Source organism: Mya arenaria, chromosome 10, assembly GCF_026914265.1.
Source record: "Mya arenaria isolate MELC-2E11 chromosome 10, ASM2691426v1".
In the NCBI taxonomy this organism is placed as follows: Eukaryota; Metazoa; Mollusca; class Bivalvia; order Myida; family Myidae; genus Mya; species Mya arenaria.
The window spans coordinates 32352966-32371128 of NC_069131.1; the positions used below are offsets into that span (position 1 = coordinate 32352966).

The window sequence follows — 18163 nt, forward strand, 5'->3', positions numbered from 1 at the left end:
ACACTTACAAATTGGACAGATATTTGAATCTATGCATCTATGACTTTGTCACTTTATAGGCGTCCCCTGATAGGCTAAACGTTAAAGTCTAAACAGCCATGACTTCGACACTTTACATACGTGCCCGATAAGACAAACGTTGTACTCTATACAACTATAATTTTGAAACTTTACAGACGTACTCAGATAGTGGACACTATATATCTATATAATTGACCAGACATGGGAACAAACGATGACATCTATATAGCTATTGATTAAAGATTTTACAGATGTCCTCGATAGCACATACGTTTGAGTCTATACACCTATGACACTTTACAGACGCCCTCCTAGCACAAAGACATTGAACTTCTTACAATCACACAACTGGACAGACATTTATAGTTCATGATTCATTTATTCTTAACAAACATAAAAAGGTAAAATATATACACTTAAATAGATAACATTTAAATAAACCTTTACCAACAGTTTTAACATTCAATATAACATGACATTCTTCCATAGCAGAGGTCACAGTTAAATAGTACAGTATACAACTGATTGAATAAATAAGAAAAAAAAATGATATGCTAATTCTTACATGACATGACTTATGGTGCAGAGAGAATAAACGATATAACGTAAACGCCGTTTATTTGTGTATTGTTTCAGTGTTTGCTTATTACAAATACATCAGAGTAGTTATAAAAGTGTTTACACTTCTTCAATAACCTATATAAGAAGGTAGACATATGTATAAAATCTTCAAAAAATAAAGAGCTATTAAAATAATATACTCAACCATTTTTATTGCATGATAACTGATGTAACCGGTTAATGGAACGAACAAATATATCAAATGTTTACGTAAGCTTACTAACATTGTTTAAATGAAGTTGACCAATATATGTTTGAATTTTTGTACTCGGATAGTATTCAAGTTAGAAATTTGAATCGATTAGAAGTATACATGTATATAATTATTACTTTTCTTCACATTATGAAATCGTAAATAGTTGTCGATATATGTTTTTGTTAGGTAGTTAATACAGTAAATTAGTATAATTTGATACGATCAATATTTAATGCTACCAGTGAAATTGTATAATCAAAGACTCTAAGGCAAGGTTTATACAATAAAATGCTATATACAATGTCAAAAAGATGTTATTTGGGTACTAAATGTACACAGACGCGAATACATTACCATGTAACAAATTCTAACCAGAGCTATTTAAACTCTTCAAATACATTTTCCACAACATTAGATATGTGACAAACAGCTACATTGTACTTATGCTTTTTCACAATATTAGATATGTGACAAAATCTACATGTACATGATCACCATATCATTTATGCGACAAACAGCTACATGTACTTGAATATCCAAAATTGCACATTTTCTTTCGTCTTGGGGACTACTTATTTACTTCTTTTTGAGAGCGCGTTCAACCAAGTATCATTGTTTTCACATTGTTCAACGACAATGAAAAGCGTTCTCAAACGAATTGTATGTCAAATGCAACTACAACTTATGTATATACGCGTAATATACACGCACTAGGAAAGGTATACGTAGAGATTCGTGTATTTATATTATGTGCAAAATCTTTTGTCATATGGCACTGGTAGCTTTCAAATATAAAGACCATACGTAAATACAATAATACAGAGACATGTTGTTGCACCAGTCACTATCGCTGTATACATTTCTTAAGCTGTTGTAGAATCTATTGATTTTACTAGTAGTGTTTAAAGTTTTCCCAAGTACATAAGCACCCCACGTGCCCTTTAGGTGATGTCTTCGAGAGGTCTTAATAACGCATTTACTAGTTTTGACCTCGTACAAGTCCACCACAAGTGTTATAATAAGTAGTGCTCTCACGCGTGTTGATGTATCCAAGTACGCACTCGTGGCAGAAGTGAAACTGTTCCTGAAAGGAATAATTTACAATTGACTCTTTCGGTAGCATCAATTAAAGTAATGACATACAACACAAAAACACTAACAGGCTCCAATTATTGGCATATTCCTTTCTGATATAAACTTAGTATGAAAAAAAAATCGAAAGTAAGTACTATGAAAGGTATTGTAACTTTCAGAAGAGTTCTAAAACTATGTACCTTGTTCGGAATAGCAAGCCTCCTCCTTGTTCTTACTTTTCTCACAACATTCACTACGCTAACTTCCTGGTTCACAGCAATTCTTTGTAGAAGGAGTGATACCACACAGAATAGACCACTCTTGATTGCGCCGTCTCTGTTGAAATTTAATATAGGTTGTTACATGTAACTTACCAGCTGACTGAACCCATTCGGCATGGAATGGAATACACAAATCAAGAAATAGCGGGGGAAACATGGTTTAAACAAACAATAATCGCACTAAAAGACCGATATACTTTCGGTAATTATTTCATCTTTTAGTAATCTCAAAGATCAAATTTTCAATTTATATCACAACAGGATAATTAACCAGGCATACCAATTAAACATTAAAGATGTTAATGGAGGTATCAGCTCACAAGCTCATATTTGGTTCCTATTCCTTAAACAACATTTATTCGTTGGAATGACTTAATATCACGTTTGCAAATGGTTTGATGATAGAGGATAATTCTTTGTTTCAGTTTTTGAACATGGACATATCAATTTTATTTTACTGTAAACCACTGGAAAGCATAAAATAAAATGAAATTGCATTATTTAACTTCAAACCTACTCTCAGATCTATAATATGTACATTAATCATGCTAACATAGTCAGGTTTTCAACAATACACAGATTATTGACGATAGCCTTATGTTGCAATGTACTAGAAAATGCCACGCTGAAAGGCATATCACTCACAAGCAATGGACGAGTATCGGTCCATCATGTCGTGACGCCTTCGCTGCCGCGTCAACATCTTCAATGAAGGCCAGGAAATTCTGGGTAGATTTTGGAACGTTGTGCTTTTTATCCCAGTCTTTAAACTGTAGATGTGGTAATGTGCGCACATCTGAATGCTAAAAGACCAAAAAGTGAAAAGTTTTACTAACTAAACGTATCAGATTCTAGTAGGCTAATCATGAAATTTACATACGCGTAGAAAAATAACGTAAGACACATTTTCCTATCGCGCTATTAGCAATATATATATATCACTCAATCTTACGCTTTTAATTGTTTGTTCTGCTTTGGTTATTGAGAAATAATGAAAGCTAATATTTTCTTCTAGGCAATTCCTAGTGTGACTATAACATGAAGCCTACTCCGTTCGCAGTGTCGTGTGTAATTGTCAGCGTTCTTTTCTGGTAGCAATCCTTGCCTTTAACTTTGTGACTTCTGACTGTAATATCACCAATTACAAGTTCCTGATTGTCAGCTGGGTAGTACAATCCCACGTTCTTAAATATGAAACAAATATCAATTGCATAGTATGTTAGCAATCTAAATTATCACTCAAGTTTGTCTAAAATTTCATAACTTGCTCATTTCAAATTTTGAGACAAAATATTTATCAAAGAACAATGATTGATGACTCATCGACAGTTTATCACGCCGATCAAAAATATTTAGAAGTAGACACACATGAACATTATATTCCAATATTTGCTTACCCTATGTTTTTCCATTTCACTTTCAAAGCTGACGACACATGAGCATCGTTCTTGCATCACAAGGGTGACGAAATCCGACACAGTTTCGTTCAAGGGAGTTTGGCAAATAAGGTAACGGTCCTTCGCAGTGAAACTCTGCATTTGAATAAGTTTCATTACCAGTCAGTGATAAGCATATGCGTCTATTTTTCTTGACAAATATGCAAATAATTCATTTCCGTATTGATTTGATAAAGCAATGGTCACTAACAAATCGTATGCTTAATGCCAAAACAAGATTTCCGTAATAATTGTTATGTAAATAAGTCTTGGAAAGTTTAATACATACGTCGATGTAAACAGCATTGATGTAATCAGATTCGCCAGGCTTTAGGTTGAGATATAATCGTGGCCTGTTCTTATCTCCTAAATGAGTAATATGAAATGTAAATAGGAAAAAGATTTTCAATGTTTTTATCTTCTTTTGGGTCGCGTATGAAACCTTCGATTGTGTTATGTTTGATATTAGAACGTGCAACAAAGCCTAAATGTATTCATAGGAGTCATACAAATGTTCAAAGGTGTTAATGGGTTTGCGTGCGTGTACACACAAAATGTTTTAAGACTATGATAAATGCTATTCAAATATACATTGTGTCATACCTGGGATGTCTGCATGGAGTCTATTCGCTTTAGTCTCTGTCTTGTGTCTTTCTACTGCTATCATTTCCTCATTTGACATTGTTTCAACAGTCAAGTTAATTTTCTGAAACATTGGAATAATTCCAAGCAGTTGTGACATTCAAAGAAAAGTGAACCATGATTTAAGATGCCATTTTGCACGCTTTTAAGTAAGTATGAACCGTGTAATATTATATTTGTTCTATGTGACACTAACTAAACTGATTATACCAATAAATTAAAAGAAACAAATCAAAACACATTTCTTTTTAAAACAAATGTCAAGGTTTCCGTAGAAGTTTTACCTCATAAAGGTGCACCAATTCGGAATCTCTCGTACGGTTCAGGTATTGCTGGAAGTCTTCTGCTTTGATTGGACTACAGCTGAGAGTCAATGAATGAACCAGAGATGTGTGAAGGTATTTGTACTGAATCTAAAATGAAAAAGAACATCATTCTTCATATCTTTTTTAGTGTACTTCACGGGTAATGTCATGTTTCGTTCAGTTCACTTCCGCTTACACAAAATGTGATAGCTTATGGAAATGATATTTAATTCTGTTTTGGGGTAGAAACCAATAATTAAAGTGTCAATAACAAAATACATTAAGCAAGACCTTCATGCTGAATAAGTTTGTTATCGTCGGGGAAAACAGTTTGTATCTAATCGCACACCTTTGACTTCAGATATTTTTTTACATAAGTGTTATTAGTTTAGTTTCCTAGTGGTTTGTATCTTGTTTTGCTTTAGTTTGGCCTTTAAACAGGATCAAGTTTAATGTTTTTAATGTTTTTGTTCTTGGGCTCGTCACAGTAGCCTTCCTTGTATTGTTTTTCTTATAAATAGAGTAGGAAGCATAGCTAATGAAAGTGTTGTCAAACCAGTGTCTGGATCATGTTAGGCCTGTTTTGCCGCATGCTGACGACGCATCCAGGAATGTCAATAGCTCCTTCGGCCTCTCCTTCTTTGGTCAAAATATCAAGTGCAATGTATGTCCCTGTTCTTCCCACTCCGGCACTGCACAAAACGGGTAAAACCATTTTAGTTAACTAGTTGTATTTGTCACGAAGAACTATTAATAAAATAACAAAACCACAAATTGAATTGCTTAAATTATGTTTCGCTTCGGTATAATGCAAGTAAAACCGATAGGAAATAATTTCCGTAAATGAAATTCAATACCCATTTAGAAAGACTTGTCAGATTCTCAAACTTATAACAGTCATGCTGTCGAATTGATTTTTATAAACTAGTGATGATTGAAAAGTTTTATCAAACTTAAACATAGAAGCAGTCACTACAATGGCAACTTAAATGAAATGTTAACATTTAAACCTGCAATGAACAAGCAGTGGACCATTGAACTGTTGTGGCGAGTTCAACACCGCCTGTCTGAACTCAATTATAGCGGTGACATCATCGGGGACATCTCTATCGGGCCAACAAGTGAAGTGTAGGTGGTGCAGCATCCTTTTTTTCCGCTGAGTAATACAGTACTTTCTTTATTTCAATTAAATTAAACTTTGTAAAGTGCTAGCAGGTTCTCCGAGCTTGCAACAATATACAATTAGAGTTCTTAAAGTGAAATAATGCAGATGCAAATATCCTTACCAAATAACCGTCAGGTTTTATGCAATTTCGATTATTGTTTTAAGTATTTGCGTTCTTTGTAGTACATGTTTAAAGCAAAATTTAAATCAATCAGTCAATTTTGACAAAGCATGTTTTGAGCGCATCGTTTAACATATTGACAAATATGATAAATTAAAATATATACAAAGCATGCGGAAATTATTGAAGTGGCTTTCACGGTATAACATCCTTATAACTGAAAACATACCTTGACCTTAGATACTGAAAACACTCTCTTTGTGAATTCTGTATATTTGTTTTCCGTGTAGCACGACACCGTGATATCGCCATACGTCTTACTGACACCAGGGTCGGGCCAGTACTGATCACATTTATCTTTCTGAAATGAATTCATTCAAGCCTCGCGCAGTTTTTACATTGTGCATGCTTGATAAAATAAATGTGAAAAGAAGTCGCGTGATGTTGTTATTTAAATAACGCATACGATAAGTCGATTCATTTGGCATATTCAACCATATTGTGATATATTGCAACAACGTACCATAATCTCACTTGTCGCAAAAGTGATTAATATAGGCTCATGGTCATTATATTTAAGGGACATACCCCGTCTTCAATCAGATTGGTAACCATGGCAATCGTTTCAACCTTTTGTTGCCAAACCATTTGCCAGAATATACCAAAATCTCCAAGCTGTTTCGACATTGGCCCTATAAATGTAATAGATAACATTTGCCGTTATAAATAATTCAGCACATGCTTGACATCTAAGACATGGGCATCGTCATGGGCCCGAAAATGTACTAAGTAACGTTTTTGTCCTAATGATTGATTGAATATATGTTTGAATGTCTTGGAGTTGCTTCGACAAATACCTTTTTGATGTGATCATTGTATACACCATTTTGAGTTTTTGTCATGGAGTTTAAATTTCTATTGTTACATCTATACCTTCTAACTTCAAACCCCAAGTAATTTTAAATATTACTGACCGTTCAAAGGCAGTTCCTAGTTAACAATCCTTCATAAACATACCTAGTTTTTAATATACTAGTAGTTTATATACACTGTGCTGTTTGTAGAGTTTTGCGCTGTTGTTCCATGTTTCTTGTTTGTGATATTTTTGTTTTTGAGTTCTAAGCCTTAGGCGTTTACCCTGTGCCATAAGACGGGGTTTATGTTTACACTTTTGGCTACTTAGCTTGTGACTGTAATTTTTCACATAAGTATTGAACATAATATCTACTTGTAGTTTCCATTGTCATATTGAAAACTATTTAATGCGTTTTGCAGGTAAATTTCGGTCATAACTAAATGAAATGAATACAAAATACAAATACTTCCCTATGACTGTCTCTTACCCAGTGTAGCAATGTACGCGCGTTTCATGTTGTAGCCCTGCAGGAAAATAATACGGTTTGAAACGTTAGCCTTTAACATTTACTGCTGATATTACTATATCATATTACTGAAGTATGGACTGTTTTGTAAAAATATTATCCTCGTTTCAGCAAATAAACAAACAAATGCAATTATCCTCAATTCAGCGAATGCACAAATAAAGGCAAGTTTAGTGAAACATGAAGAACAATTCATTGAAAAATACGTTTACAATTTGCAAGTTTTTGTTGATGTCTAAAATTTATCAATTGAACATCATACATTAAAAATTTGAAAGTTTCAAACGAGCGTACATCGATAAAACTGGCATTGATGTAATCCGAGTCTCCTCCTTTGATCCGCACTCTTGAATCGTCATCTTAAAACAAGATGTCAATAACAATGAATTATATATTTAGAAATTGAACATTAATCTAAATATGACATGATACGTACACCTATACAATGCTTGATCATTATAGAGGTTACGAAACATTACTTGTACATGTGTTTGTGAAGTGCAGTTAGATAAACTTCATTATCCACGTATTTGCAATATGTTCATGTCTGTCATAGCATGTACGATAACAAAAGGAATGTTTAAAAGAGAGTACCAGCGAACAAGTGCATGTTCACGTCGTGTTTCGCAAATGCTCTAAAACAAATTCCTATCGGATTTTATATAAAAAACATTTCGCATTTACTTTGACAAAATATAAATTTACTAATAGAAACATATATACTATTCAGTCTATCTTGACGGTGGTGATTAGTTTTTTATCATTCTAGTCAGTACGTTCCACAATAGTGTGTCATAATTTGATGGTAAACGTACATGGATATATTCCCCGGTATCTGTTTTTGGAGACGTTTTCTTTTAGGTGCGAGGCATGGTACGATTTCGTGAGGCCGCTTGGAAAGTTCTTGAAAATGTGAGAAAAAAAGACAAACAAAAAATGATCATACATTTTAAGACATATTTTTCTACACAGTATTTTTTATTGAATGTAATGATTTGATTCTGCAATTTTCCGTATTCATTATACAGTTTTACCTGGAATTCTTCCTCGAATTCTCTGTCTGTCTTTCCGTATACACTTCGCGCCAAAGACTCAACCGGCACCTTGTTTGTATTAACGTCATTTGCATCGTTGTAATATGCACCGTCATTATCTTCAGCTTTGTTAACGAAATCACGCCCACAAGCATCATTTTCATCTATAATAAAAACAACAGCAGTAAATTTAAGACATATAAAGCCATTAAAACATAACTTTTGATTGGCTATATTAGATGTCCAAGACACTAAGACAAGAGATATACACCCTGAAGCGTTGAAGAATCTAGGCGCTAAAAGCCCTATTTAACTCTTAAAGCCAATACTATCAAAATGAAAAATAAATCCTTAAATGTAACCGATTACGGCCTGTCATAACCTAAGGCAAGGAAAGGAAAATTGGTGACTTATTATATAATTAGATTGTTTTTATGACAGTAACTGATAAAACGATATGTACTATGAAATATAAACACTGCTTTCATCTTGCAAGCTTATATTACTATAAGTTGTAAGTAGACAATGCAGGCTCTTTTAGTCAACACAATTCCTTTTTCTGCGATATTATCTTTAATTACCTATTCCCTTGTGTCCCGCACCTAGACATATTTAAGATTCTTCGACGTGCGTTTAAATTCACATTGATGTTGCAATCTAATCAACGTATTTAAATAAAGTGGTATTTTAAATCGCAGTTTTTAAACCGCATTACACCATTTGTCCCGTTTCGTAATCCCGGAGCATTAATAAGTTACACATATCATGTCAAAAAGTAGATCTGACGATACCTCATTTCGATTTACGTTACCAAAGTCTGTATGACTTCAGCTTACAACCTAATCGTAAGGTCGACCATTCTAATGACTTTGTTGACAAGAGAGCAATACTGATATGGTTTCGAGTTGGATTCAAATCAGCCTTTGACTTTCTTCCAAATCGTGATAGATACATAAATAATGACTATGATTACCCGACGTCGTTAGGTTTCATATTTAATCCTTTTAACACCAAACAGCCTAATCTATCTTACCTATTTCAAGCATTGCGCTTGTCACGGACTTTGCAGGTTGTCTTCCTGGTAGCTTTCTCTTTTCGCCTGATTGCTTTTCTTGTGTTTGTGTCTTTATTTCTATTTTGGGGGAATATTTGTAGTTTGGATTCACACTCTCGACAAAGGGACCATGAGACACCGTTTCATCGTTTTTTTTAAGAACTAGAAATATTAAAATAAATAAAGAGTTAACGTGCAAATACTTATGATGTCCGGAATGGAAATAAAAAGAACATATTAAAGTTTCATAAAAATCACTTAATATATTTGATATTTCCATCTGTTCAATTAAACGTATATGCACAGGTGGTGTATGGAAATTTACCTGAAGTGCTATTGCCGGAAACATTAACATAAACATGTTGGGAAGAGTTTCGTTGTTTGTTCTTTTCCCTGTATGAAAAGTATAAAAAAAGAGTATCGGATTTATATATTGAATGAGGAAAAAAAGACTGCATGTCATTTTTTCATTCTAAGTAGTTATCGTCATTTAATATTTGTGCGTATATCATAACGCATGTTGATAACATATACAATTTTAACGAAGTGTGAATAATACGCTAACCTCCGCAGTGTTTGGACAATGAGTAAAAAAATTGCCATAGCAAGAATCAGACTTCCAACCACGCCTCCAGCAACTGCGGCTGTTGAAACTTTACTTGCCTTTGTGTCAACTGTGGCAAAATAAATATCTTATACACAATTAGCAAACACATTGACGATATGCATGTATTCATTTTTGAATAGTATCGTATATAATGACAATGCATTATGGGGGTTCGGGAGCAGTAACCACATTATTTTTTGAAAACATAGTTTATGTTATGAGATTGAATTTGTTAATTGACAGAAATAAAATATGTAATACTGTTCAACTATTAAACCATTATATGAAAAATTAATTACTTTTAGGGTTTGCCTAAAGTACTTACCAATATTACAAGATCGTCCTTGGTAACCGGCTTTGCAATTATATAGGCATTGACCTTCAAAGTCGCATTTGGAATTCTCGCCCTTTACTTCACATGATTCTGGACATTTATACTCACATTTTTGGCCATACATATTTTTAATGCATCCATTATTACAATCACCTGTCGTTCTGTTGCATTGGGATTCTATACAGTTTGGACTACACGTCAAATTGCAAAACAACCCATAGACTGTATTTGTTGTGCATTCGATGCATATGCCAGATACTTGGTCACACACACTGCAGTTTGAGCTACACTCTTTTTCGCAAGTATTGGTCCAAAAATTTGGTCTGCACCCTATGCTACAAACACCACTTTCAGTATCACATGCTTTATCAATACAACCAGAACATGAAGTGCATACACCATCTGTGTTTGGTGAGAACCCGGGTTGGCATCGAACACAGAAAGGTTCAGTCTGATTGCATTTTGTACAGTTGCCATCATAATCTGTACATACATCAGCACATTCTACGCCGGTATATCCGTCCTCACAGCCATTTAAGCAGTGGCCCTCTGACGAACATTGTTTATTTTTACAATGTGTGTTACACTCACAGCATGTACCATTATAAGAATAAAACGTGTTATTTTGACACGTTGTACAATGCGTGCTATTTAAACAATAACTTCTGTTACATTTGCAATCCTTGCTTTTCATTTCAAATCCATTTGTGCACTCATTACACACTCCACTATTTAATTCACATCGGCAGTTTGGAATACATTTACACTCAGATCCGCTAAATCCATCGAAACATGATTTGCAGTATGTAGAATTTGTCTGAGAGCATGTTTTACAAAAGCCATCACAAGAGTCATTGCAAGAGTCAGCTGTAAATCCATCTAGGCAACCATCTAAACAAAGGCCGTTACTTTTTCCGCAACTTGACCCGACGCAATTAGCCGAGCAGCTGAGTGAACAGTCTAAACCAAAATAACCTTCTTTGCACGTGTAGCAGTTTGCAGTTGTAGAGCAATTAAAACAGCGATCCGGGCAAACTGAGTTACAAAGAATACCGAAATAGCCGTCATTACAAATATTACAAAGTGCACCTTTGTAGTTGACTTCACAAGTACATGTGCCATCGTCTTTGTTACAGATATTGTCTGTACAACCTAGTCCGCAAGGTGTATCACAAAGAAATCCATACTCTCCTGCAACACAGGTTTCGCACATTAGTCCGGTAAAATTGGGTAAACAGTCACAAGTCCCATCTCTATTGCACTTTCCATTGATACAACCTTTTGTACATGGCGTGGTGCAGTTGTCACCGTGATATCCAGGTTTACAATTTTCACATTTTATTCCGGAAAATTGCAAATGACATGTACAGTGGCCTTCATTGTTACAATTGTCCTTACAGCCTACGGAACACTCTTTCGAACAAAGAGAAGAGAAGTCAAAATGGCCAGGCTTGCAGGAAATACAATTGGTTGCGTTAGTGCATTCGCAAAACTCATTTTTACAATCGTTATTGCAAAGTTCTCCGTATTTTCCTAGAACGCACTTGTCACATTTATGTCCTTCAAAATTTTCCACACAGTCACATGTGCCATCATTATTGCATTTTCCTTCAATGCATCCTTTAGAACAAGCCGAATTGCAATGTTGGCCAACATCGTAAAATTCATCAAGGCAGTTATCACATACGCTTTGAGCACACGCGCAGTTTCTGTTAACACATGCTTTTGAACAATTGCTAGATAGTTCGCGAAATCCCGGTTTACATGACTGACATAAGCCGTCAGCTTGGCGACAAGACTGACAGTTTCCTGAACATAGCCACATGCAACGAGGTTGATGATAGCCATCCTTGCAGCCATCTAAACACACCTGGTCCCCCTTTGAAGTTGCACTACATCTGTCAGTCAGGCAGCACTTGCATCGACCAGGACATGAATCGCATTTGGCTACAGTTAGTTAAAAATCATAATATTTAAGCAAACATATACTAGTACTATGCAAATACTTCATTTCTAGTACAAATATCAAAATACATACTAAAGGGAATAAAATGAATAATTAAAAGAAATAAAAATTGTAGAATTACATAATGAATGCAGAAGAATTAGTGAGTGAGTGAGTGAGTGAGTGAGTGAGTGAGTGAGTGAGTGAGTGAGTGAGTGAGTGAGTGAGTGAGTGAGTGAGTGAGTGAGTGAGTGAGTGAGTGAGTGAGTGAGTGAGTGAGTGAGTGAGTGAATGAATGAATGAATGAATGAATGAATGAATGAATGAATGAATGAATGAATGAATGAATGAATGAATGAATGAATTAATGAATGAATGAATGAATGAATGAATGAATGAATGAATGAATGAATGAATGAATGAATGAATGAATGAATAATGAATGAATTAATTCATTCATTAATTAATCAATAAATAAATAAACCAATCAATCAATCAACCAATAAATGAACGAATGAACAAACAATCGAACGAACGAACGGACGAACGGACGAACGGTTGGGCGGACGAATGAACGAACACACTAATGAATAAGTGAGTTTAGGAATGATTTATTGAATGAATGATAATGAAACAATAAATAAATGAATGAACGAATGAATAAGAACAATTGAATAACTGCGAATTGCTATCGATTTCTAACTTTACTTATTAAACTATTTGTATAAAAGTAAATGTGAACAAGTGTGATAAATACCTGTTAAAAGCAACAGCAATACAAGTACAGTCTGAAATGTATTAATATAACATGTTTTTAGACTTTTTTTAAGATTAAGAGTTTTTGTGATAAAAAATGAGATAAATGAGATAAATTGTGTATCAGGGATTAAAAACAACAACAAAACAATGGATTTTACCCCAGCTATATTGAAACGGGAGATATTAACCCGAAAGAGTTAAAAACAGAGCGTTTTTCTGGAAAACAACACCGGGGTCAGAACAATTTCCAAACACATTTCGCAAAAAATGCACCGAATTCATATATTAGAGCAGCCTTATATCAGGAATAAACTTATTACTTAAAAGGCAATTGAGATTGTTGTATCTGGGTTTTTAGACACAAATTGGAGATCGTTTTTGTTGCCATGATTTCCGCCACTTTGCGTCATTCCAGTTTAATATATAAAGCGAAAAATAGTGAAAAATGTGCTTGGATAACTTGTCCCGCCTTTTGACCGATTCCTGCCGTAGGTATCGAATTATTTAAGGTACTTTATCTGTTTCGCTAAAAATGTGATATGATAATTTTGAATTCCACTCAAGCGCTAAAAACAGTTGTGAGTATGTAAACAAATGATGTAATTACAAACGGCACATAACATTTGCAAACTGAACAAATAAAGAAATGAAACACCACACCCATGCAACTTGATGCTATGTTAAACACTTAAGAATCAAGTGTAAAACCCTTTTATAAAGAATTCACATCGCCTATGATTTAAGGTTCACAACTAAATAAATCATAAACCATTCGTTCAAAGCGCGTCATACACGCGTATGTACTTATAACTACCCTGGTCGGTAAGAATTAACTATTGAAGGGTATACACTTTAATATGATTTATTGTAGGAGTAAACTTATTTGCTTTTAATATTGCATGTTGATAATTTGAAGGATACATTTAAGAGAAATGATATTTTTTAGGCCTTCGAAACATTGACGTGTTTGTGCCGTAAATACTTAAATCATAACAAAGTATTCATCAATCAAGTAAGAGCATACTTCTGTTATTTACAACGTGTATAATTTCTTTTGTTTAATTAATGATTTATTTCTTCAAGTGTTACTCGCGGTCAATGAAAACGCACCAAAATGTATAAAAAATACATGTGCAGCGAATTAGGGCATACTTTAATTTCTATACATGAGCATGGTGTTTTAGCACATTTGTTATAACATAGCGATATAGTTTAAAGGACATTTAATGTCCATTACGCAATATATTGGGGTCTGTGCAAATCGTTACTTTTGCGAATTTATGTCATGTTTTAATGCGCTGAATGCATCTATTTTATCAGTACACACCTAAACTCCAGACTGTTACAACGCAGGCAAAACGTTTGTCTATAGTTTTTACTATGGGGCGTCTGAGTGACGCAATACGTCATGAAGCCATTAATATGGTAGCCGGTGGTATGTCGTTCCGTGCTGTTGAACGAATGCTTAACTGTTCAAACTCGACAATATTGCGATAAGTGAGAAGACACGAAGTAACCGGCTCTGTAGCAGATCGGCCGCGCCTAGGATGTCAACGTGTTACGTCTCTCAAGAAAGACCATAATATTGTCCTTTCCCATCGTCGAGACGGTCCGTCGGCGTTTAATGGCTGCAGGGATAAGGGCATATGCTGCGTGAAGGAGCAACGTGTTAACGCCAGAAATTTGTTAGAACTACCAATTGTGGCCTCGCAAACATCTAAGATTGACGCAAAACTTGTGGAAAGAAGTTTTATTCACAGACGAGTCCAGATTTTGCATTGATAGTAGGCGTAAGGTATGGCGTCGAAGGGGTGAACGGTACGCCGAAGGTTACGTCAGACAACACACTCGCTGGAGAGGAGGCAGTGTCATGGTCTGGGCAGGCATATCCTGGCACTACAAGACGCTAATAGTAGTGCAAGGAAATCTGACGGCCCAGCAGTATGATGACATCCTAAATCCATGACTGGTGCCTTTCTTGCAATATCAACGTATTGTCACCATTGTCCAACAGAACAACAAACGGTCCCATTCAGCAAAACTCACTACTGATTTTATGACACTTCAGAACATCAACATTTTGCCATGGCCTGCCTTCTCTCCGGATTTGCGTTCCATTAAACATCTTTGGGACCAGTTTTAACGTCAGATACACAGTGGAAGTCAAGTCATCAACAACAAGATCGAGCTTGTGCAGGCGCTTCGGAAGGAATGAAATACCATCCCCAAGTACTGCATACAACTTCTCATTTGTAGTATGGGACGCAGATGCCAAGCTCTCCTGGATGCTAATGGCGGACTTACTAGATACTGAGTTTGTGAATTTCAATTTTAACCCCGACGTTGTAGGTAGCACAATAATCATCAAATTACACAAAATCATCATTTGGCAAGTGTTACCTTTCAGAATAACCTAAACTTCATTTGACTCTAGGTTTTTTAAAGGAACTTCACATCAACGTCAAATTATGATAATTATTTTATCTGGTGCGTTTTCATTGACCGCGAGTATATGTCAAACGGCTACGACAACTGTTTCAATATACGTACAAACAAACAACATATCCGTTTGAAAATCGTGTGGTATCAAAAGGTATGCTTCAATCTGATCGCGCTCGGCACTTTTATTAAGCATATACCCTGTAGAATACCATATTTAAACTTTACTAAGTGGAACGGTGTATACAATTCGAAATAGGGATACCGCTTAAAGTATTTTTAAATGAAATAATATGTTTTAGTATGCAGTAAATCTATAGTCTAATGTTAGTACACAGATTACAGATACAATACAATATCCCAAGAATGCGGATTCTACTTTCGATATCCATTGAGTGTCAGTACAATATAACTTAGGGGGAGTGGAATCCATCTGCATTGTTATAATGATGTGTTTTCGACAGTTCTATTTGGTTAAAAACAAAGAGTAATATATTCAACTATTTGACAAGATCATAATTATTGTTTTTATTTCTACTCTTTTTTTGTCCTTATTAATTAGGATAATAAATTGCCAAAAGTAGGGAATAATAAAGAGTAGAACTGCCAAATCCTAGAAGCTATGTGGGTGTATAGAAAAAATAGAGTAAAATGCGCTAAAGAGTAGTATTTTGCTTATGAACATGTCGTTACAGACACTATAGTATTAAGCATTTTTTTGTCATACGGAAATTCTGTTATAAATCAAGGTGCTTGAAGATCGCGTATGAAATCAAATTAATAATGAACACTAATTTCACAATATTAAATCATGATTTATTAATCGTATTGTACTTAACAAAGTAATTGTACATACCAAAGTCAATTCCATTTTTTTGTGAATTATGCATCAAGCTGCACATAAAACAGCAGCTTTTTGCGTGACGAGGAAATTAAACTTGCAATAAAATACCGTAGATACACAAATGGCAAAATTGTATTTTGAAGCTGCAATTTGTATTCAGGAAGTTTATGAGGATAACATTCATACCCGGGCATTTATAGGTTTAAGGTATTAGCCATGTAATACAACTCAGGAAACATCGGGTAACATCGACATATATCGCCACTCGCCGACAGATCGCGACGAACATCGGGCGTATTCGGCCTGTACCGGATGTTGCTATTTTTAGAAACTGAAGGTATTTCCCGGCTATTCATAGGTCAATAATGGAATTTTTACATCGTAGGATTTGGAAACATTGTGATGTTTTTTTCATGAATATACGTTTAAAATAAATAAACACTAAAAGTACACGCTGTCAGTTGATTACGATACATCTAACAATTTGAGTCATTACAGTTAAACATGGATTATAAGTGATGAAATATACGCGTAAGAGAAGATTTTTTCTCGAAAAAACGAACTGTCAACAATCGGCATGGAACTGGGATATTCGTATCAAAGGGCTCTGAATGTAAGAATCCCTGAGCAGTTTTGTAAGTTTGTGTTCAAAAACGTTTGTTTTTTAATTTATCTTTGGAATTCTTAAATCATTTTTATTAGCTAAATGTTTAGACAGCATGTTCATATTTTACATCAACTTATGTACATGTTACATATTTTTATATGTACTTATGTACATAACTTATGTGTAAGATATAATATAAGTATGTAATCTTTAAATTGATTGTTTTATCTTAGAAAAATATTAGACTTAAAATTTTGTTTAAAAATGATGTGTTTTGGTAAGTGACTTATTTCTAACATACCACAAAATACATGTACATACCCGTTATTTGTTTACAAAATGCATATTTTCAAAATTAACCTGTGAAAAAAGTTGTATGTGGTTTGGGGCTTGAAGCCGCATCTGCTAGGACCCTATTGACATTCATTGGCTTGGTGTAGGTCTCGTTAAAACCCCATACTGTTGTGAATCATTATCAACCATATGCACAAAAACTACACATTTGTGCCTACCAACCCTTACTCTTGGCTAAAACAGATTTTAGTGCAGAATGTATAATACTTGTGCATTTGTATTTTACGGTGGTAGTTTCTGCTGGTTGATAATCAGAAGTCTAATTTCTTCCAGGCAGGAAAATGACTGAATATTACTTAGTCAACAACACTGGGTTATGAAGAATTCCAGCCTGCATTAAATACTATGTTGTATCCTTGAGAGCGAATTTGACAGCCACGTCCATCCACAAGGCAGTTGCATCTGATCGAGATGATGTGAGTATTTCATATAAAACATATTTGACTTGGTTTTTGTTTTTTATAAAACTACTGTATTCAATAATCAAGTGGTGGTGGAGGTGGTGGTGATGGTGATGATGATGATGATGAATTTTATTATTTTTTTAAAATTTTCTTTATATATATACATGTATGTATCAGCTTGTTGTTGTTTTTTCAAAATAATGTCGAGAAATATTAAACTGTTTATATTTTATTTTGTATATGTATGGCAGTATAATTATCTATACTAATTAGTTAGAAAGGCTTTAAAGTACAACTTTTTTCCTTTACAGCACTAAACATTCTTGATGGGTAAAGTACCTGAAGGTGCATGAAAACCAAATCAGCATTGACTCAGCATTGAGTTATCATCTGTGCACACACTACAAGTACAAAGCATGGGAACAGACCAAACTTCAAATGTTGAAGAATGAAGAATTATTGTGAAAAAAACTAATTGTTAGAATACCAATGACAAAATAAAACAGATATACATTAAATTACCCACAGAGATTGTTTA

At 34.5% G+C, this 18163-nt stretch overlaps 1 protein-coding gene and 1 long non-coding RNA gene across 3 annotated transcripts; both read right to left on the reverse strand.

The window, feature by feature from the left end:
* Positions 1-393: 393 nt before the first annotated feature.
* On the reverse strand, positions 394-11898 carry LOC128206752 (receptor-type tyrosine-protein phosphatase alpha-like). Of its 2 annotated transcripts, XM_052909426.1 has the most exons (20): positions 10265-11898; positions 9898-10006; positions 9658-9725; positions 9312-9494; positions 8279-8442; positions 8060-8147; positions 7539-7603; positions 7206-7242; positions 6451-6554; positions 6092-6223; positions 5587-5732; positions 5133-5268; positions 4556-4684; positions 4233-4335; positions 3919-3995; positions 3591-3725; positions 3243-3377; positions 2839-2996; positions 2113-2248; positions 394-1922 (listed from the first exon to the last, which is right to left on the reverse strand). In XM_052909426.1, the coding sequence occupies exons 1-20, from the start codon at positions 11484-11486 to the stop codon at positions 1818-1820; spliced, it is 3432 nt and encodes a 1143-aa protein (XP_052765386.1). In that variant the 5' UTR covers positions 11487-11898; the 3' UTR covers positions 394-1817. The 2 variants fall into 2 exon arrangements, 1 of the variants encoding a protein (XP_052765386.1); XR_008256563.1 differs by lacking the exons at positions 394-1922; positions 2113-2248 and having other exon boundaries at positions 2861-2996; positions 3146-3377.
* A 69-nt stretch (positions 11899-11967) lies between these two features.
* On the reverse strand, positions 11968-16406 carry LOC128206797 (uncharacterized). The gene is made up of 3 exons (XR_008256582.1): positions 16273-16406; positions 12976-13006; positions 11968-12220 (listed from the first exon to the last, which is right to left on the reverse strand). It is a non-coding gene; the product is annotated as an uncharacterized LOC128206797 (long non-coding RNA).
* Between the last annotated feature and the right edge of the window lie 1757 nt (positions 16407-18163).

What these genes read in the sequence shown, in the direction of transcription:
- LOC128206752 (XM_052909426.1), bottom strand. Translation starts at nt 11,486, where the DNA reads ATGTGCGAAACCTGTGTTGCAGGAGAGTATGGATTTCTTTGTGATACA. An exon ending in TCAATGCCAGTTTTATCGAT is followed by an intron (nt 7,243 to 7,538) that starts GTACGCTCGTTT and finishes ATTTTCCTGCAG; the next exon opens with GGCTACAACATGAAACGCGC. An exon ending in CGCGTACATTGCTACACTGG is followed by an intron (nt 6,555 to 7,205) that starts GTAAGAGACAGT and finishes TTACATTTATAG; the next exon opens with GGCCAATGTCGAAACAGCTT.